Source organism: Myotis yumanensis, unplaced genomic scaffold (genome assembly GCF_028538775.1).
Source record: "Myotis yumanensis isolate MYYU_CA2020_CCGP unplaced genomic scaffold, mMyoYum1.0.hap1 SCAF_13, whole genome shotgun sequence".
In the NCBI taxonomy this organism is placed as follows: domain Eukaryota; kingdom Metazoa; phylum Chordata; class Mammalia; order Chiroptera; family Vespertilionidae; genus Myotis; species Myotis yumanensis.
The window spans coordinates 43,033,325-43,054,906 of record NW_027223764.1 but is presented as its reverse complement, the minus strand read 5'-3'; the positions used below and the strand labels follow the sequence as shown (position 1 = coordinate 43,054,906).

The 21,582-nt window shown below is 49.5% G+C and overlaps 1 protein-coding gene across 7 annotated transcripts in view; it reads left to right on the top strand.

The window, feature by feature from the left end:
* The window catches only part of ASCC1 (activating signal cointegrator 1 complex subunit 1), a 103,235-nt gene extending 81,997 nt beyond the window's left edge, over positions 1-21,238 (top strand). For 4 of the 7 annotated variants that reach the window (XM_070432933.1, XM_070432936.1, XM_070432935.1 and 1 more), the window contains exon 10: positions 20,834-21,238. In XM_070432933.1, the coding sequence (XP_070289034.1) occupies positions 20,834-21,223 (390 nt within the window). In that variant the 3' untranslated portion in view covers positions 21,224-21,238. Of the gene's footprint in view, positions 1-11,884; positions 12,495-20,833 lie in introns of those variants that run through there. The other 3 variants (XM_070432937.1, XM_070432939.1, XM_070432938.1) reach the window with 3 other exon arrangements.
* The last annotated feature ends 344 nt before the right edge of the window (positions 21,239-21,582 follow it).

The window sequence follows — 21,582 nt, the reverse complement described above, 5'->3', positions numbered from 1 at the left end:
CAGAGCAGGGCAGATAGAGAGGTTGTGGCCCCACCCCCTGTCACACACAGAGCCGCAGGGCGATCAGGGGATTGGGGAGCTCCCCCCTATCAGGCACAGAGCAGGGCTGATCAGGGGGTTTGGGCGCTGTCCCCTGTCACGCTGATCCCAGTATCGGGAGCCTCGCTGCTCCCCTGATCCCGGTGCTGGGAGGCATATTACCCTTTTACTATATAGGATAGAGGCCTGGTGCATGGGTAGGGGCTGGCTGGTTTGCTCTGAAGGGTGTCCTGGATCAGGGTGGGTGTCCCCACTGGGGTGCCTGGCCAGTCTGGCTGAGGGGCTGAGTCAGGCTGTTTTCCGGAAGCGGGTGACTGAAGCTCCCAACCGCTCCTTTTTTTCTTTATTCTGGGCCAGCTTTAGCTCTGAGGCCTCGCTGCTGAAAACATCGATACAATGTTGTGGTCCGGCTGGCTGAAGCCCGACTGAATGAAAGCCGGTTTCTGGGGTTTTGTTTAGCTTCTTATTTGCAACATAGTACATAGTTGCTTAGAGTTGCAGCTGAGAGGCCGGCAGCGGCAGGCGGGGAACGTTGGAGTTCGCCGTCACTGGAGCCAGCAAGCTTCAGTGCATGGCTGCCAGCCGCCATCTTGGCTGACAGTTAATTTGCATAAGGATATGCTGATTAGCCAATGGGAAGGGTAGCGGTCGTACGCTAATTACCATGTTTCTCTTTTATTAGTGTAGATACTGCCACTTAACTGTGCTATAGATTTTTTTTGATGACCAAAAGGCTTTTTAATATCCCCTGAATTAAAATTAGCTCCCCCAAAACTCCAACCTCCCCCTTGCATAGGTTTAGCAACTTTAACCATGTCTGATTAGAGAAGATTTGTGGTATAGATTTTGATGTCTACTATATATTCTCAGCATACCAGAAACACCCTAGGTTGGAGAAGGGCTTGGTACACAAAGATACAGCCAGGAGTGTATAAATACACCTGAATTTGTTTCATCTTCCCCCATAAAATAGGTTCCTCTTAGAAAGATTCTGTTGCTATTAATGATAACTTTATATACCCCATTTACAATGTTGTTGATAAAAAAGGGGCCACATCCTAAACCTGACCAGCTCAAGGGAGGTCTGCATGGTATGCCTTACCAACTCAGAGACCTAAAGTAACCACATAGGACGATCTGAAATTAAAACTTCCTAATGAAAAGCATGGTGGGCAGTCATGTCCTAGGACAGTATTTTTCTTGACAAAGGTCAATCTTTACCTTAACTGAGCCTGTCTATTGTCTTTTTGCATCTATGCTAACACAGTTTTGGAATGTCAGGGTAATTTCCTTATTCCAGACCCGTCAGGGCACAATCTCCCATCAGAACAGGAGACCACACAACCCCTTATTGTTATTGTTATCATGTTAATTGTTAACTATCCTATGCCCACCAATAGAAGAGCAGTATGTATCTATTTGTTTTACTTTTTATCCAATCCCAGAGATTTCCCTGCTTTGCCTTTTCTCTTCTCCCTAATATATCACCAATAGATTTCATGTAACCCCCTTACATCTTCTCCTTTGATTATAATCCTATCTAATAAAAGAGTAATATGCAAATTAGCCATCACTCCACAACAAAGATGGCGGCACCCATAGCGGATGGGGCAGGACGCTGACGGCGTCACCCCGGCAACATGAGCCCAGCAGGCATTGCTGTGGCAACCCATAAGCAGGCAATGTGGCCCGCAGGCAGCACCCAGCAGGGCCTGCTTGCCCCTCGCCATGTTGTGAAGTAGGTAGGCCCTGCAGAGAGCAGAGAACCACGGGGAGTGGGCCCAAGCTGTCAGTAGGACATCCCCTGAGGGCTCCCGGATAGGAGAGGGTGCAGGTAGGGCTGAGGGACCACGCCCCCCTTTGCATGAATTTTGTGCACCGGGCCTCTAGTCTCTTATATAAAAGGCCTATGGCTGTCACGCCATAATGCTGTCACAACCAAATGAGCAGTGGCTCTCACAGCAGGCAGGGCGGGGGTGTGAGCTACTAGCAGCGGGAGAGCTACTAGAGGTGATGGGTGGGGCAGCCAGCTGAGGCAAGTGGAAGTGATGCTGGGCCTGTCGTGTATAAAATAAGATACAAGACTGCCAGTCTCTGGAGCATTTTCTCAATCTGTTGAGATTTTGCATCCTGGTAATTGTTGTCAGTTTGGCTCAAATAAACTCATAAAAATTCTTTTTTTAAATTTTTTTAATTTTTTTATTATTATTATTAAATCTTTATTGTTCAGATTATTACATTGGTTCCTCTTTTTTCCCACCATACCTCCCCTCCACCCAGTTCCCACCCCACCCTCTGCCCTCACTCCCCACCCACTGTCCTCATCCATAGGTGCATGATTATTGTCCAATCTCTTCCCGCATCCCCCACACCCTTTCCCCTCCCAAGAATAGTCAGTCCATTCCCTTTCTATGTCCCTGATTCTATTATAATCACCAGTTCATTCTGTACATCAGATTATTTATTCACTTGATTCTTAGATTCACTTGTTGATAGATGCATATTTGTTGTTCATAATTTGTATCTTTACCTTTTTCTTCTTCTTCCTCTTCTTAAAGGATACCTTTCAGCATTTCCTATAATACTGGTTTGGTGGTGATGAACTCCTTTAGCTTTTCCTTATCTGTGAAGCTCTTTATCTGACCTTCACTTCTGAATGATAGCTTTGCTGGATAAAGTAATCTTGGTTGTAGGTTCTTGCTATTCATCATTTTGAATATTTCTTGCCACTCCCTTCTGGCCTGCATAGTTTCTGTTGAGAAATCAGCTGACAGTCGTATGGGTATTCCCTTGTATGTAATTGAGTCTCTTTCTCTTGCTGCTTTTAAGATTCTCTCTTTGTCTTTTGCTCTTGGCATTTTAATGATGATGTGTCTTGGTGTGGTCCTCTTTGGATTCCTTTTGTTTGGGGTTCTCTGCGCTTCCTGGACTTGTAAGTCTATTTCTTTCACCAGGTAGGGGAAGTTTTCTGTCATTATTTCTTCAAATAGGTTTTCAATATCTTGCACTCTCTCTTCTTCTGGCACCCCTATAATTCTGATGTTTGGTACGCTTGAAGTGGTCCCAGAGGCTCCTTACACTATCTTGATATTTTTGGATTCTTTTTTCTTTTTGCTTTTCCGGTTGGGTATTTTTTGTTTCTTCATATTTCAAATCTTTGACTTGATTCTTGGGATCCTCTTGTCTGCTGTTGGGTCTCTGTGTATTATTCTTTATTTCAGTCAGTGTATGCTTAATTTATAGTTGGTCTTTTTTCATATCCTCCAGGGTCTCACTAAATTTATTGGCGGTTTCCATAAAATTCTTGAAAAACCTTATAAATGTGGTTTTGAACTCTATATCCAGTCGTTTGCTTCCCTCCATTTCTGCCATTTGTGACCTGTTTCTTTGTCTCCGCATTTTTTATGCTTCCCTGTGTTGGTAGAGTGGCTTTGTGTGCTAGGTGTCCTATAGGGCCCAGTGGCTCAGTCTCCCCAATTACCTGAGGTGGACACTCTTGGCGCACCCCTTTGTGGGCTGTGTGCATAGTCTTGTTTTAGTTAAGCCTTGATTGTTGTAGTTATCACTGGGAGGAATTGACCTCCAGGCCAATTGGCTGTGAGGATCAGCTGTGTCTGCAGTGGGAGAACTTCTGTGCTGAAGACACCCTTCTGGGGCAAGACTTGCTTTAGTAGGGCTTTGGTGCTCACTGAGTCTGCCCCCTGAGTGTGTTCCTTATGGATCTGAGGAGTTGTAATCTGGATGGTCCCACTTTGACCACTGGGTACACTGGCTCTTGGTTCTAAGGAGGTGCTAGTTTAGCCTCTGCCTAAGGCTACCCAGCAGGAGCTACGAAGAGATCTGCAGATTCCCCTTCCTTTTTTGGGGGTTTGGAGGTGCCCAGATGAGACCCAGCTGTGAAGCAATGCGAGCTGCTGTGGGGCCTTGGGTCTTCTCTTGGAAGTTCTGAGTCTGTCTGGCCCAGCTGCAGTTTGTTAGGTACTTTTCAGATTGCAAAGGGCCAGGGTATTCATATGCAAAAGCTTCTGCCGCAGCCTGGGTCGGGTAGGGTCTTGGAAGCAACAGGGCGGAGCAAGCAGCTATGGCTGCTCCTCAGCCCTGCCCTAAGGGGCCGCGCTTCTCAGTGTCCCTGTAATTGCTACAAGCACCTCTGAGGGAAAGCTGCCCTTGAGTTCCGAGTTCTGCCTACTGCCAGACAGTCCGGTTTCTCCCCGTATGAGTCCTGGGTCCCCAGAGACCTCCTGGAACTGGATTTCAGAGCAGTCGGGAGCTTGTGACTCCCTCCCGATTCAAAAAGACAGCCGAGTCCTCAGGTGCCCTGCCCGACCCTTTCCTCGAGTGCACTCGAGCCTCCGTACCTCTGCACTTTACTTCCGCAGCTCCTCTGGGTCTCAGTGTGCTTTTCTCTTTCCTTCTAGTTGTAGAATTTCCACTCAGCCAGCCTTCCTGTGGTTCTGGATGATGTCCGTTTTGTCTTTTCGTTGTATTTTTGAAGTTGTTGTCGGAGGCAGCAATTTCCGGCGTTTACCTATGCCGCCATCTTGGTTTTTCCTCCATAAAAATTCTTAAAGGTTATGTCAGTAGTCATTTATGATTTTTCTCATCTCCTTTTCTTACCTTCTTCCCCTCATCTAGAAAGTCACTGAATCTTTTCTGTGTTTCATTCATAGTGTTTGACATCTGCTCCAATCTTTCCAGGCCCACTACTAGTACTGTAGTCAATTGACACTCAATATCTCTCATGAGTACACTGCTACTCTGGTCTCCTTTTCTTTTTTTCTCTTGTTTCCTTTTCCAGTCAGCACCATACCCAGATTACTTTTCCTAAAATAGAATTTCCATCTTAGGCTACCAACCTACTCAGAAGCTTTCATTAGTTCCCCCATGTCTAGAATGAAGTCTAACTTCTGAACTTGACCCTCAGTTCCCCTTAATCTGATTTACTCTCCTTATGCCTCTAAGCTTTAGTCTTCCTCACTGCTTCTTTTAAGGACCCCTCTAAACATCTAACCTGGCTTACTTGGCATGACCCATTGTGCCCATTTCTGCCTTCATGCTGCCCTCCCTCCTCCTCTTTGCTAAGCCTGTTATATTGTAAATCAGAAGATGCCTTAATCAATAAGTCAAATTTATTTGGAGTCCTGTTCATTTTCGCTAGCGCTAGCGGGCCCAGAGGAACTCTTGCTTCTCAAATTCTGGGGCCCAATATGGTGGAAGTCTTTTCAATTTATATGTTTTTCAGCTGTTTTCCAAATTTGGAATGAGACTTCCGGACCTTCTGAGAAAAGTCCTGTTTGCTGGGACAGGGCCATGAGACCATATCTCAAGGCCTGGCCTGGCGCCAGCACTGACAACTCTGTCTGGGGCATAGTTTATGGCCTCTCTGGAGTGGGGAGTAGTCTTATTTTCCCAATTATTTAAGGAAGCAAATGTTTACATAGTAGCAGGGTTAAAATGTTAAACAGCAGTTTTTACCCAAGATGGAGGTCACTATACTTAAAGCCTTGTACTGTACTTGCAAGGTGAAGTCAGCAGAGGTAGGTCACTTTCCAGCTCTAGCTGTGGTATATCCATTGCTCGGAAACATAGGTTGCTAATCTTTAAAAAGTAATATGTTGAAAGTATTAGGAGTTCTCTTTTTTAAAAAAAGAATTTTTAAAATTTTATTTATTCATTTGAGAGAGAGGAACATCAATTTTTGTTGTTCCACTTATTCCTTGGTTGATTCTTGTTTGTGCCATGACCAGGGGTCAAACACACAACCTTGGCATATCAGGATGACGCTCTAACCCAGTGGTCGGCAAACCGCAGCTCGCGAGCCACACGCGTCTCTTTGGCCCCTTGAGTGTGGCTCTTCCACAAAATACCACGTGCGGGCACGTACGTACAGGGAACTTTGTGGAATGAAAGAAGATGTAGTGTCGAGGATTGAGAAAGGTATGTTGAGATGATTTGGACATATAGAGAGGATGAATGAAAGGAGATAGACGAAACAAGTATACAAGACGAGTGTGATGGGAGAGTTGGAAGGGGTCTACCTCAGCGAACCTACCTCAATCAGATTGAGGATGTTTTTAGCAAAGGCCAGCTTAGGAGTACCCTAATTAAGTTAATAACAATGTACCTACCTCTCTAGTTTAAGTTTAAAAAAATTTGGCTCTCAAAAGAAATTTCAATCATCGTACTGTTGATATTTGGCTCTGTTGACTAATGAGTTTGCCGACCACTGCTCTAACCAATTGAGCCACCCAGTCAGGGCCATTAGGAGTTTTCTTTTAGTTTTGTTTTGTCTCATCTTTTATTGCTTCTATGGTCATGTCTGCTTTGTACCTATAAGGCTTTGGTTGGCAAAATTGTAAATCTCTCAGTCCCACTGATGAGGCTTTCACTTCAAATTAACTTTCAACAAAAGGATTAGTAGATAACCTTTTCAGGCTGCATTTCTTTACACAAAAGGGTGGATATGGTTTGAACTGGCTACCAAAACCAGGAAGAGGAGTTAATTGTGTAAATCAATACAGGCTAGAGCTGATCACCTTTCTGAAGGACCAGACAATGCAGCACACAACCTTTAAATAGATCTTTGGGGTCAAGTTGATGTCATGTTGGAGAATCAATATTTACGGGGCTTTTATACAGTTAGCCTTTAATGAACCCCAGGCATTTTGCTAGGCCATTAATTGCAGGAAGAGGAAAGGTGACAGAGGCTGAATTCAGGGCTGTGGAGATGATATAAAACTAAGAGGAGAGACAGTCACTTGCTAATGTGCAGAGGTCCTCCCTTTAGGTTCTACTTAAACATTGTTGGGAATGTGTATTGAAAGGCTTTCTTAGGATCTTGTTGACATTTTGAGAAAGAACAACTCTTGCCTCCAAACAGAAGGTAAGCCCTTTCTTTGACACTCCGTATCTAAGCAGTGCAGCTTAATTTTCCTGGAATGAATTCTGATGTCATTTTGGATTCTTGATCATCACAAGAGCAGGTCTCTCTAAGAGTTTGGCTTATCCTTCTCTCTGACACACTTGAAAGTTGTTACTTTCTTTTTTTTTTTTTTTTTAAATATATTTTATTGATTTTTTACAGAGAGGAAGGGAGAGAGATAGATAGTTAGAAACATCGATGGGAGAGAAACATCGATCAGCTGCCTCCTGCACATCTCCCACTGGGGATGTGCCCACAACCCAGGTACATGCCCTTGACCGGAATCAAACCCGGAACCTTTCAGTCCGCAGGCCGACGCTCTATCCACTGAGCCAAACCGGTTTCGGCAAAAGTTGTTACTTTCTTTTTTAAAAAAATCTTTATTGTTGAAAGTATTACATATGTCCCCTTTTTTCTCCCATTGACCCCTTATAGCCCACCCCTGCCCCAGGCCTTCACCACCCTATTGTCTGTGTCCATGGGTTATGCATATATGCATACAAGTTCATTGATTGATCTCTTCCCCCACCCCCCGCCTTCCCTCTGAGATACAACAGTTTGTTCCATGATATCTCTGTACCTATTTTATTCAACAGTTTATTTTGTTCATTAAATTCCACATATGAGTGAGATCATGTGATACCTCTCTTTCTCTGACTGGCTTATTTCGCTTAGCATAATATTCTCCAGGTCCCTCCATCCTGTCTCAAAAGGTAAGAGATCCTTCTTTTTTTTTTACTGCTGCTTAGTATTACATGGTATAAATATACCACAGCTTTTTTATCCACTTATCTACTGATGGCACTTGAACTGTTTTTAGATCTTAGAATTGCGCTGCTTTGAACATAGGGGTGCATATATTCCTTCTGATTGGTGTTTCAGGTTTCTTAGGATATATTCCTAGAAGTGGAAATCACTGGGTCAAATGGCAGTTCCATATTTGATTTTTTGAGGAAACTCCATACTGTTTTCCATAATGGCTGCACCAGTCTGCATTCCCACCAGCAGTGTACTAGTGGTTCCCTCTTCTCCACATCCTCACCAGCACTTGTCATTTGTTAATTTGTTGATGATAGCCATTCTGACAGGTGTAAGGTGATACCTTATTGATTGTATATTCTGCAGCTTCAGAGTGAAATGTTCTATAAATGTCAATTAAATCCATCTGATCCGGTGTGTCATTAGAGGCATTGTGTCCTTGTTAATTTTTTGACTGTAAGATCTATCCAGTGAAGTCAGTGGGGTGTTAAAGTCCTCTACTATGACTGTATTATTGTCAATATCTCCCTTAAAGTCCTTCAGAAGTTGTTTTTATATTTTTAGGTGCATATATGTTTTACCAGGATTATATCCTCTTGTTGGATCATTCCCTTTAGTATTATGTAGTAACCTTTATTGTCTCTTGTGATGGCCTTCATTTTGAAGTCTATCTTGTAAGATACGAGTTATGCCACCCCAGCTTCTTTTTCTATTTGCATGGAATTTTTTTTTTCCATCCCTTCACTCTCATCCTGTGTGAGTCTTTTATTCTGAAGTGGGTCTCTTGTAGACAGCATATATTTTGGTCATATTTGTGTATCCATTTTAGCTACCCTTTGTGTTTTGTTTGGAGCATTTAAACCATTCACATTTAAGGTTATTATTGACTAGTAGTCCTGCGCACGAATCATGTGTCAGTAGCTCGCCCGTAGCTTGCTGCCACCCTCCAGTAGCTCTCCGCCCACTGCCCTGCCCTCCTGTAACTCCCTCCGCGCCCCCCCCCATTCCTTTCCCCCTCATAGCTTGCTGCCCTGTCCCCTCCTATAGTTCTCCACCGCCCACTTGTAGCTCGCTGTCCCCCCCTCCTGCTGATCTGTGATCCGGTTGTTACATGGTTGTTCGTTACGCTTCACGGCGTAATGACCATTTGCATATTACATCTTTATTATATAGGATAGGTATTTATTTATTGCCATTTTAATTCTTTATGCCTATGTTTCTCTCTCTCTCTATTTCTTCTCATTACAGCAGACCTGTTAGCATTTCTTGCAGTGCTGGTTTGGTAGCCTTTTTTGGTCTAGCTCTTCTTTATTTCACCATCGATTTTTGAGTGATAGCCTTGCTGGATATAGTAATCTTGGTTTCAGATCCTTGCTTTTCATTACCTTGAATACTTCATGCCAATCCTTTTTGGCCTGTAGAGTTTCTGATGGAAGATCAGTTGACAGCCTTATGGGAGCTTATTTGTAGGTAACAGTTTGCTTTTCCCTTGCTGCCTTTAAGATTCTCTCTCTGTCTTTAATTTTTGGCATTTTAATTATGATGTGTCTGGTGTGGGCCTGTTTGGGTTCTTCTTGCTTGAGACTCTCTGTGCCTCCTGAACTTGTGTGTCTTTTTCCTTCACCAGGTCAGGAAAGTTTTCTGCCATTATTTCTTAAAACATGTTCTCTATCTCTTAATCACTTTCTTCCCCTTCTGGCCCTGCTATTTTACAAATATTGTTAAGTTTCATGTTATCCCATAGTTCCCTTAAGCTGTCCTCCTGTTTTTAAATATTTTTTTCTGCCAAAGCCGGTTTGGCTCAGTGGGGTGGAGCGTCGGCCTGCGGACTGAAGGGTCCCGGGTTCGATTCCAGTCAAGGGCATGTACCTGGGTTGCGGGCGCATCCCCAGTGGGAGATGTGCAGGAGGCAGCTGATCGATGTTTCTCTCTCATCGATGTTTCTAACTATCTCTCTCCCTTCCTCTCTGTTAAAAATCAATAAAATATATTTTTAAAAAATATATATATATTTTTTTTCTTTTTGGTTCTCTGATTGAGTGATTTTTTTCTATCCTGTTGTCTAATTCACTGATCTGATTCTCGGCTTCCCCTAATCTGCTATGATTCCTTCCACTGTGTTCTTTGTTAATGCTATGTCATTCATTGTTGTTGTATCTTTTCTCATGCTATATCATCTGATATAAGTGGTGGTCTGGCTGTGTTGAGTATCATTATTCTGATCTCTATGTCTGATAAGTTTCTTATCTCCATTTCATTTAGCTCTTCTTTTGAAGCATTCTCTTATTCTTTCGTTTGGGGCTTATTTTTTTGTCTCCCCATTTTGGCTGCCTGTTTGGGTTTGTGACTATGTATTAGGTAGATTGGCTATGCCTCCCAATCTCTAGTGCAGGACAGTGTCAGCCGCTGCTTTTGACTGGTCCTGAGTACGCTGTTTGGAGCTATCAGCAATCCACAGCTTGTGGCTCCCTCTGTTAGAGCTAGGTGCCTTTGGAAAGGACCAAGATGTGCACCAAGTTCTGCATTTTCTAGCCCTGGGCCCTCAATTAGATCAGGCAAGGACTGAAAGCCTCCAGAGACCCACCTCTGCCTGCAGTCTGATTGTATTCAGTCTTGATTAGCATCAGGCTATGGACCACAGGGTGGGGTGAGAGTTTTTCCAACAGGGTGGGGCAGTTGCTTATGCCTGCAGGCCGATTGTTATTCTCAGTCTCTTAATGGGCCTTAGAAACTCCACAGGTTGGGGCAAGGGTTTTTTTAATAGGCGGGGCTACCCCCCCCCCCCCCCCCCCCCCCCCCCCCCCCCGCACAAAACCTACTTGGATAGCAAAGGTCCACCAGAAAAATATGTCCTCACAGCATGAGGGGATGACTCAGCACAGGAGACCAAGGTGTCTGCCTTCCTAGGTCTAACCCCAGAGCCCCCCAACCCTGGCTTCTGCTCACAAGACTCCATTCCACTCTGCCCTCCCTCTGCTAGACCCCATGGTGAATAGCTGCACGTGAAATTTTGTGCATTGGCCTTTTAAGAGATTGCCTGCATTTTCAGTCATCTTCCCCAGCAGACAGCAACTTTGATGTTTTTTCTACGCCAGATGTTATGTTAGTACCTTTATCAGTTCTGGTGCTCTGGGTTGGAGAGCCTGGCTTGGGCTTTAGACTCCAGAGTTCTCAGTGGGGACCCCCCTCCCCCACTGCTGAGATATCCCTCTGAAACCTCAGCTGCTGTCTGTGGGAGCCCAGCTAGCCCTTTTGTGCCTCCGCACTTCCTAGCAGTCTCCACTTTCTGTCCTTGGTTATCAGGGTTCGCTCCAGCTAGTCTTCATTTGATTATTCAGGGTGGTTTTTCTGTACTTTAGTTGTAATTCCAGTTTGGTCCTGGGAGTGTGTCAGTGTAGCATCCACTTATTCTGCTGCCATTTTGGAATCTCTGAAAGTTGTTATTTTATTTAATTGAATTTATTGGAGTGACATTGATTAATAAAGTTATACAGGTCACACTTGACAGTTTTTAAAGTGAAGAATTGTAATAAAGAATGTCTACTTTAGAATGCTGGCTTGAATCCACATCTGATGAAAGATTTTTGATAAATATAATAATTTATACTTGCTGTATCATCTGATAGAAGTGGTGGTCTGGCTGTGTTGTGTATTTAAGTGTTCTGTATTCTTCACTGGGTCATTAGAATCTTTCATGGGTTGGGAATCTTCTATGTATTTTAGTCAGTGCTTCCACTAAATGCTGTTGAATAGATAGAGGAATGTATTATATCCAAATTTATCCTGTCTGTAACAAAACTAGGATCCCACATAACTGGAAGTTATAGTAGCTGCTTTGTTAGGCCCTGTGGATTAGGGTATTTTGTTACAAGTTCTTGTTCATATCTGCTCAATAGATATCTTGGAACTAACATTTCAGACCTCTTTCTCTAGTGCATTTGTTGGAGGAGGCTTTAAGATTAATCAGAAGAGCCGCTGTTCTTTTCTCACTCCCACTCCCACTTCTCTTCTCCAGGAGCATTTTTGACAATAAATACGGAAAATCAAAGCATGAGGAGTTTGTTGAGATTGTTCTGGTGTTTTTATAAGAGAAGCTGATGCTTAATATTTCCATCTGTAATTGTCTTTAGATACTCATTCTGGGTTTTTATTCTTTCTTTTCAGCTGTTTGAGAACTACTACTTTGGTACCTTAAAGCTTAATTCAATCCACATCTCTCAGCGGTTCTCAGTAGACAGCTTCGGAAACTACGCTTCCTGTGGACAAATTGACTTCTCCTGAGGTGAATCTTGAGAAACCCTAGAAATTGAACATCTTCACAAGGTGCTGAGGGAAAGTGTCTTCATTTTAATTGCCAAGGAGGGATGTGACCTTTTGGATGGTGACTTTCCTGGGTGGTTTCCCATGGGCTCTGTAGTATCTCTGATGGTGGTCCACAGTCATCAGACTGTTAGCCAAGATGATTTCGGGCACCTGGAGAACTGTGCATGTAACCCTAGGCTTTTTGCAGGGTCTTTTCTTTCCAAAGCTCTTCTGTGGAAGTGAACCTCTGAAGCCCATTGGAGCTCAGATTTGCATTACTTCTTATATACTGATTTTGCCCCAGCCATTAAAGTTGTTTCTATTAGTACTTTAAAAGAGAATTAAAGACATGTGGTTTCATTAATCTCTCCATCTAGATAAAATACTTGTAATTTTTAGAAGGTTGATTTTTTTCTCCCTTTCCCTTGTACCCTAAATTCTGTGTGTGTAATAAAAACAAGCATTTACTGAACACCTACTATGGGCCAGGCATTATGCTAAGTATATACATATTATTATCCTTAATATTATTATTAAATTATTATTACACTTAGTAATAATATTAATATTTTTATCACTGACAGCACTATGAGGGAGGTACTAATACAGTCCCCTGTTTTACGTATGAGGAAATTGAGGTCAGGTACCTAACTGAAGGTCACATAACCAGGCAGTGGATAGTGTCAGGATCTGAACCCAGCCAGCCTGGGCTCTTTAACACTGTGCTAAGCTGCGTGGCCCTTAGCAGGACTAGAGAGAGAACAAGGAAGATGCCTGGCAGACCAGGTATGGAGAGAGGGAGCCACAACGGTTATGGCTGTTTCAATATCCTAGGACCAAGCAGGAGGACCACTTTGGATGCAGGACTCACAGGATGTTTTGCAAAACTAGATTCATTAGGAGTGCTCGCTTGTGCCCTAATTTTTTAAATTAAATTTTTAAAAAATTTTAATTGATTTTTAGAGAGGGAGGAAGGAAAAGAGGATAAAACACACATCAATTGGTTGCCTCCCATATGCACCTCGACTGAGGATCAAACCTGCAAACCTAGGTATGTGCCCTGATGGGAATCAATCCCTAGACATCCTGGTACACCAGACGACTCTCCAACCAACTGAACCACACCAGCCAGGGCTGTACCCTAATTTTAATCACTACCCAGAATTTCTTTTTTATTGTGGTAGAAAACACGTAACATAAAACTTACCATCTTAACCTTTTTTTTTTTTTTTTTTTTTTTTTTTTTAATAATTTTTTATTTCTTAAAGTATTACAAAGAGTATTACATATGTCTCCTTTTTCCCCCCCATGACATTCCCCCGGCCCCTACCCCCCCGCCCCCCCCCCCCGCCCCGTGCCTTGTGTCCATTGGTTAATCTTATATGCATGCATATAAGTCCTTCAGTTGGTCTCTTAATCCCCCCCCCAACCCTCCCCAGGCTCCCCATTGTAGTTTAACATTCTGTTCAATGTTGCTCTGCTTCTGTATCTACACCTGTTCATCAGTCCATACTGGTCCCCTTTATTTGTCCCAACCTCACTGGAGTAGTCTCAACCTCACCAGGGCCGTCTGAGCCTCACCAGGGCCGTTTCAAACCTCACCGGGGTCGTCCCTACCTCACGGGGGCCGTTTCAACCTCACCGGGGTCGTCCCTACCAAACCAGGGCTGTTTCAACCTGACTGGGGTTGTCGCTACCACAACCGGGGCTGTTTCAACCTGACCGGGGTTGTCCCTACCACACCGGGGCCGTTTCGACCTGACTGGGGTCGTCCCTACCTCACGGGGGCCGTTTCAACCTGACCGGGGTTGTCCCTACCACGCCGGGGCCGTTTCGACCTGACTGGGGGTCGTCCCTACCTCACGGGGGCTGTTTCAACCTCACCGGGGTCGTCCCTACCTCACGGGGGCCGTTTCAAACCTGACCGGGGTTGTCCCTACCACGCCGGGGCCGTTTCGACCTGACTGGGGTCGTCCCTACCTCACGGGGGCCGTTTCAACCTCACCGGGGTTGTCCCTACCACACCGGGGCCGTTTCAACCTGACCGGGGTTGTCCCTACCACACCGGGGGCCGTTTCGACCTGACTGGGGTCGTCCCTACCTCACGGGGGCCGTTTCAACCTGACCGGGGTTGTCCCTACCACGCCGGGGCCGTTTCGACCTGACTGGGGTCGTCCCTACCTCACGGGGGCTGTTTCAACCTCACCCGGGGTCGTCCCTACCTCACGGGGGCCGTTTCAACCTGACCGGGGTTGTCCCTACCACGCCGGGGCCGTTTCGACCTGACTGGGGTCGTCCCTACCTCACGGGGGCCGTTTCAACCTCACCGGGGTTGTCCCTACCACACCGGGGCTGTTTCAACCTGACCCGGAGTTGTCCCTACCACACCGGGGCCGTTTCGACCTGACTGGGGTCGTCCCTACCTCACGGGGGCCGTTTCAACCTGACCGGGGTTGTCCCTACCACGCCGGGGCCGTTTCGACCTGACTGGGGTCGTCCCTACCTCACGGGGGCTGTTTCAACCTCACCGGGGTCGTCCCTACCTCACGGGGGCCGTTTCAACCTGACCGGGGTTGTCCCTACCACGCCGACCTGACTGGGGTCGTCCCTACCTCACGGGGGCCGTTTCAACCTCACCGGGGTTGTCCCTACCACACCGGGGCTGTTTCAACCTGACCGGAGTTGTCCCTACCACACCGGGGGCCTTTTCGACCTGACTGGGGTCGTCCCTACCTCACGGGGGCCGTTTCAACCTGACCGGGGTTGTCCCTACCACGCCGGGGCCGTTTCGACCTGACTGGGGTCGTCCCTACCTCACGGGGGCTGTTTCAACCTCACCGGGGTCGTCCCTACCTCACGGGGGCCGTTTCAACCTGACCGGGGTTGTCCCTACCACGCCGGGGCCGTTTCGACCTGACTGGGGTCGTCCCTACCTCACGGGGGCCGTTTCAACCTCACCGGGGTTGTCCCTACCACACCGGGGCTGTTTCAACCTGACCGGAGTTGTCCCTACCACACCGGGGCCTTTTCGACCTGACTGGGGTCGTCCCTACCTCACGGGGGCCGTTTCAACCTGACCGGGGTTGTCCCTACCACGCCGGGGCCGTTTCGACCTGACTGGGGTCGTCCCTACCTCACGGGGGCTGTTTCAACCTCACCGGGGTCGTCCCTACCTCACGGGGGCTGTTTCAACCTCACCGGGGTCGTCCCTACCACACCGGGGCCGTTTCGACCTGACTGGGGTTGTCCCTACCTCACGGGGGCCGTTTCAACCTGACCGGGGTTGTCCCTACCACACCGGGGCCGTTTCAACCTGACCGGGGTTGTCCCTACCACACCGAGGCCGTTTCAACCTGACCGGGGTTGTCCCTACCACGCCGGGGCCGTTTCGACCTGACTGGGGTCGTCCCTACCTCACGGGGGCTGTTTCAACCTCACCGGGGTAGTCCCTACCTCACGGGGGCCGTTTCAACCTGACCGGGGTTGTCCCTACCACGCCGGGGCCGTTTCGACCTGACTGGGGTCGTCCCTACCTCACGGGGGCTGTTTCAACCTCACCGGGGTCGTCCCTACCACACCGGGGCCGTTTCGACCTGACTGGGGTTGTCCCTACCTCACGGGGGCCGTTTCAACCTGACCGGGGTTGTCCCTACCACACCGGGGCCGTTTCAACCTGACCGGGGTTGTCCCTACCACACCGGGGCCGTTTCAACCTGACCGGGGTTGTCCCTACCACGCTGGGGCCGTTTCGACCTGACTGGGGTCGTCCCTACCTCACGGGGGCTGTTTCAACCTCACCGGGGTCGTCCCTACCTCACGGGGGCCGTTTCGACCTGACTGGGGTTGTCCCTACCACACCGGGGCCGTTTCAACCTGACCGGGGTTGACCCTACCACGCCGGGGCCGTTTCGACCTGACTGGGGTCGTCCCTACCTCACGGGGGCTGTTTCAACCTCACCGGGGTCGTCCCTACCTCACGGGGGCCGTTTCAACCTGACTGGGGTTGTCCCTACCACACCGGGGCCGTTTCAACCTGACCGGGGTTGTCCCTACCACGCCGGGGCCGTTTCGACCTGACTGGGGTTGTCCCTACCTCACGGGGGCCGTTTCAACCTGACCGGGGTTGTCCCTACCACACCGGGGCCGTTTCAACCTGACCGGGGTTGTCCCTACCACACCGGGGCCGTTTCAACCTGACCGGGGTTGTCCCTACCACGCCGGGGCCGTTTCGACCTGACTGGGGTCGTCCCTACCTCACGGGGGCCGTTTCAACCTAACCGGGGTTGTCCCTACCACGCCGGGGCCGTTTCGACCTGACTGGGGTCGTCCCTACCTCACGGGGGCTGTTTCAACCTCACCGGGGTCGTCCCTACCTCACGGGGGCCGTTTCAACCTGACCGGGGTTGTCCCTACCACGCCGGGGCCGTTTCGACCTGACTGGGGTCGTCCCCTACCTCACGGGGGCCGTTTCAACCTCACCGGGGTTGTCCCTACCACACCGGGGGCCGTTTCAACCTGACCGGGGTTGTCCCTACCACACCGGGGCCGTTTCGACCTGACTGGGGTCGTCCCTACCTCACGGGGGCCGTTTCAACCTGACCGGGGTTGTCCCTACCACGCCGGGGCCGTTTCGACCTGACTGGGGTCGTCCCTACCTCACGGGGGCTGTTTCAACCTCACCGGGGTCGTCCCTACCTCACGGGGGCCGTTTCAACCTGACCGGGGTTGTCCCTACCACGCCGGGGCCGTTTCGACCTGACTGGGGTCGTCCCTACCTCACGGGGGCCGTTTCAACCTCACCGGGGTTGTCCCTACCACACCGGGGCTGTTTCAACCTGACCGGAGTTGTCCCTACCACACCGGGGCCTTTTCGACCTGACTGGGGTCGTCCCTACCTCACGGGGGCCGTTTCAACCTGACCGGGGTTGTCCCTACCACGCCGGGGCCGTTTCGACCTGACTGGGGTCGTCCCTACCTCACGGGGGCTGTTTCAACCTCACCGGGGTCGTCCCTACCTCACGGGGGCCGTTTCAACCTGACCGCGGTTGTCCCTACCACGCCGGGGCCGTTTCGACCTGACTGGGGTCGTCCCTACCTCACGGGGGCTGTTTCAACCTCACCGGGGTCGTCCCTACCACACCGGGGCCGTTTCGACCTGACTGGGGTTGTCCCTACCTCACGGGGGCCGTTTCAACCTGACCGGGGTTGTCCCTACCACACCGGGGCCGTTTCAACCTGACCGGGGTTGTCCCTACCACACCGAGGCCGTTTCAACCTGACCGGGGTTGTCCCTACCACGCCGGGGCCGTTTCGACCTGACTGGGGTCGTCCCTACCTCACGGGGGCTGTTTCAACCTCACCGGGGTCGTCCCTACCTCACGGGGGCCGTTTCAACCTGACTGGGGTTGTCCCTACCACACCGGGGCCGTTTCAACCTGACCGGGGTTGACCCTACCACGCCGGGGCCGTTTCGACCTGACTGGGGTCGTCCCTACCTCACGGGGGCTGTTTCAACCTCACCGGGGTCGTCCCTACCTCACGGGGGCCGTTTCAACCTGACTGGGGTTGTCCCTACCACACCGGGGCCGTTTCAACCTGACCGGGGTTGTCCCTACCACGCCGGGGCCGTTTCGACCTGACTGGGGTTGTCCCTACCTCACGGGGGCCGTTTCAACCTGACCGGGGTTGTCCCTACCACACCGGGGCCGTTTCAACCTGACCGGGGTTGTCCCTACCACACCGGGGCCGTTTCAACCTGACCGGGGTTGTCCCTACCACGCCGGGGCCGTTTCGACCTGACTGGGGTCGTCCCTACCTCACGGGGGCTGTTTCAACCTCACCGGGGTCGTCCCTACCTCACGGGGGCCGTTTCAACCTGACTGGGGTTGTCCCTACCACACCGGGGCCGTTTCAACCTCACCGGGGTCGTCCCTACCACGCCGGGGCCGTTTCGACCTGACTGGGGTTGTCCCTACCTCACGGGGGCCGTTTCAACCTGACCGGGGTTGTCCCTACCACACCGGGGCCGTTTCAACCTGACCGGGGTTGTCCCTACCACACCGGGGCCGTTTCAACCTGACCGGGGTTGTCCCTACCACGCCGGGGCCGTTTCAACCTGACTGGGGTCGTCCCTACCTCACGGGGGCTGTTTCAACCTCACCGGGGTCGTCCCTACCTCACGGGGGCCGTTTCAACCTGACTGGGGTTGTCCCTACCACACCGGGGCCGTTTCAACCTCACCGGGGTCGTCCCTACCACACCGGGGCCGTTTCGACCTGACTGGGGTCGTCCCTACCTCACGGGGGCTGTTTCAACCTCGCCGGGGTCGTCCCTACCACACCGGGGCCGTTTCGACCTGACTGGGGTCGTCCCTACCACACCGGGACCGTTTCAACCTCACCGGGGCCATCCCAGCCTTACCGGGGAAACAGGAAGTTTGGCCCTCTGTCCCCTGCCGGCGGCTCCCCACTAGACAAAATCTCCAGGCATTCCTGGTGGTTGCACATCCAGCGCTCCTGCCCTCCAGCAAGTGCACAGGCTGCCTGTCTGCTGTCCCGCAGCGCCCCACCAGAGACTGGGACCAGTGGGCATGTTTGTGCGCTTGCTGGTACAGCAGTTCCACAGTGCCGGCCGAGTCAGGCCCAGCCCTGGCCGGCCCCGGACCCGACTCTGCCCCCCGATTGCGTCCCTCCCAGATGCAAGGAGCTGAAATCTGCAGCCTGCTGGGATGGGCTCTGTACTTGGTGCTTCAGCACATCCTACTCAGTCTCTATGCGCTTCTTTCTATGCGAGGAGTTGAAATCTGCAGTTTGTTGGGTTGGGCTCTGTACTTGGTGTCACATCCTACTCAGTCTCAATGTTCTTTCTCTCCTTCCAGTTGTAGAGCTTCCACTGGGCCAAGTTTCCCATGGTTCTGTATGATAGGTGTTTGTCTGATTTTTGGTAGTTTCGATGTTGTTGTGCGAGGTAGCACGCACAGGTCTCTTCCTTATGCCGCCATCCTGGTTCTCCTGGGTCTGCTTCTTGAGTGTGTCTCTCATGGCTGCGAGCAGTTGAAGTCTGCAATTTGTTGGGATAGGCTGCAAAAGCGCAGGTGGGTCTTTTTGTGCACCTGGCACAGCTTGGATGGGGATGTAAATTGATTAAGGCTGAGACTCAGGGAGTCGCCATGGCGGAGCAAATAGCATTGGCTGAGTCTCCGCGGCCCCTTGACTCTCTGCCAGGGCTTTGTGTCCCCCAGTGCCGGCGAGCAGCTGTGCAACAGAGTCTCCCTCGCTTTCTGATGGCTGCAAGGCCGTGCTGCCTCTCCCCGTAGGGTCTGGTGCTTCATGATCCCGCCTGAACCAGCTCAGTGGATTTGAAAGTTTGCAGAAGAAAAGGCGCTTCTACTTGTGGGTCTGGCACAGCCCAGATGGGAATGTAAATTGCGTAGGGCGGGATCACAGGGAGTCACCGGGGCGGAGACTCAGTGGCCCCTTGCCTATCCAGGACACCAGGACTTTGCGTCCCCCAGTGCCGGCGAGCAGCCGAGCGCCAGAGCCTCCCTCGCTTCCTGACCGCTGGAAGGCCGTGCCGTCTCTCGCCTTGGGGCCTGGGGCCTCAGAGACCCGCCCGAACCAGCTCAGTGGATTTGAGAGTTTGTAAAAGCACAGTCATTCCCTCTTGTGCCTCTGGCACAGCCCTGAGGGTAGGGCGGGGTCACAGGGAGTCACCAGCATGGGAGAAATAGCGATGGCGGCGTCTCCGCGCCCCTTGCCTCCCCGGGACACCAGGACTTCTTGTCCCTCGGTGCCGGCGAGCAGCCGCGTATCAGAGCTTCCCTCGCTCTCCGACCACTGCAAGGCCGTGGCCGCCTCTCCCTGTGGGATCTGGGGCCTCAGAGACCCGCCCCGAGCAAGCCCAGAGGATTCGAGGGTTCGTAAAAAACCGAGAATCCATTTGCAGCCCGCGTGGCGTGTGACTGCGTACCTCTGGTTTTGGTGCCTCCGTAGCTCCCACTCAGTCTCACTGCGCTTCTTTCTTTTCCTCCAGTTGTAGATCTCCCACTGGGCCAACTTCCCCATGGTTCTGAGTGGCGGTTGTTTACTTCATAGTTGATAGTTTCAATGATGCTGTGAGAGAGCAGCACACACAGGTCCGCTCCCTACGCCGCCATCTTGGTTCTCCTTAACCTTTTTTAAGTGTACATTTTGGTAGTATTAAGTATATTCATGTTGTTGTGAAACATCTCCAGAACTTTCTCATCTTGCAAATCTGAAACTCTGTATTTATTAAACAACTCAATTTCTCTCTCCCCAGACCCTTCAACCACCCCTTTATTTCCTGTTTCTATGAATTTGACTGCAATAGATACTTCATAGAAGTGGAATCATACAGTCTTTGTCTTTTGTGACTGGCTTATCCCATGTTGGTTCATCCATGTTGTAGCATGTGACAGGATTTCCTTTCTTTTTAAGGCCAAATAATATTCCATTGTATATACTTACCACATTTTGTTTATCCATTTATCCATCAATGGACACTTGTGTTCCTTGACCTCTTGGCATTTGGAATAGTACTCTGTGAACATGAGTGTACAAGTATGTCTTTGAGACCCTGCTTTCAATTCCTTGCTACTAAGAATTTTATCTTTAGCAAAATAACTGTTACAACTCTCACCTTTTACTTTGATCTCTCCTTTTTCTTCTGAAGTTGGTACCTTTTTATATTTGTTAGATTCCTGTCCCTTCCCCCTACCCTGCCTCTCACCTTCCCATGCTGCTGACGCTGACGCAGTTGCAGCATTGTAGCCCTTTTATGTTTACTTCTCAGGGCAGCAGCCAGAGGAACAATGATGCTATCAGCAGGACTGTGCAGAGTTTCCTGGGAAAATGTCAGCTGCAGCAGGTACCAGCAGTCCTTGCCTGCAGACCAGCAGAGGGAGGGAGCTCAGCACAGCTTTGCCCCACCCATCAGTCCTCCACTGCTCTGGTGCCAGGGAGCTCCAGCCTGGCTCTCACCTTCCACCACTTCCTCCTTCTCCCCCTCCTCACATCCTTTCTCCCACCATGTCCTCTCTTTGCTTCATTCCTCATTCTTCCCTTGCTTCTTACTTTCTGTTTAAGAAGTTTGATTCTGGGCCCTGTGTGTCAAGGCCACTACATAGTGATAGTTCTGTATAACAGATTTGTTTATCACTGTGACTGCACAGGTCATTTCTGAATAAATGAATTTCCAAAGTAACTGCGCTTTTTGATATTTTCATATAATTTTGTAGTTTGACCCCCTTAGTGTATGTTTGGAATACAGTGTTGCCATCACTTATTCACTGGCAAAGCTGTGTCATTAATCCAGAACTTACATACTGGTGCCTGTAGGATTGATTTCCCCCCAAGAATTTTGTACTAGTAATACTCGTTTTTATTTGAGATTTTTACCTTGCTTGCCCCAGGGTGTTAGATGGCAAGTGGGAATGGGTACTCCCAGGAATAGTATTGAATGGGGAAGTTGACTGTGGGGTTCAGTGCCCTCATCTCCTCTGGGTGCTACTTCTCTCTTACTGGTTTCTTTCTGACAGCTGC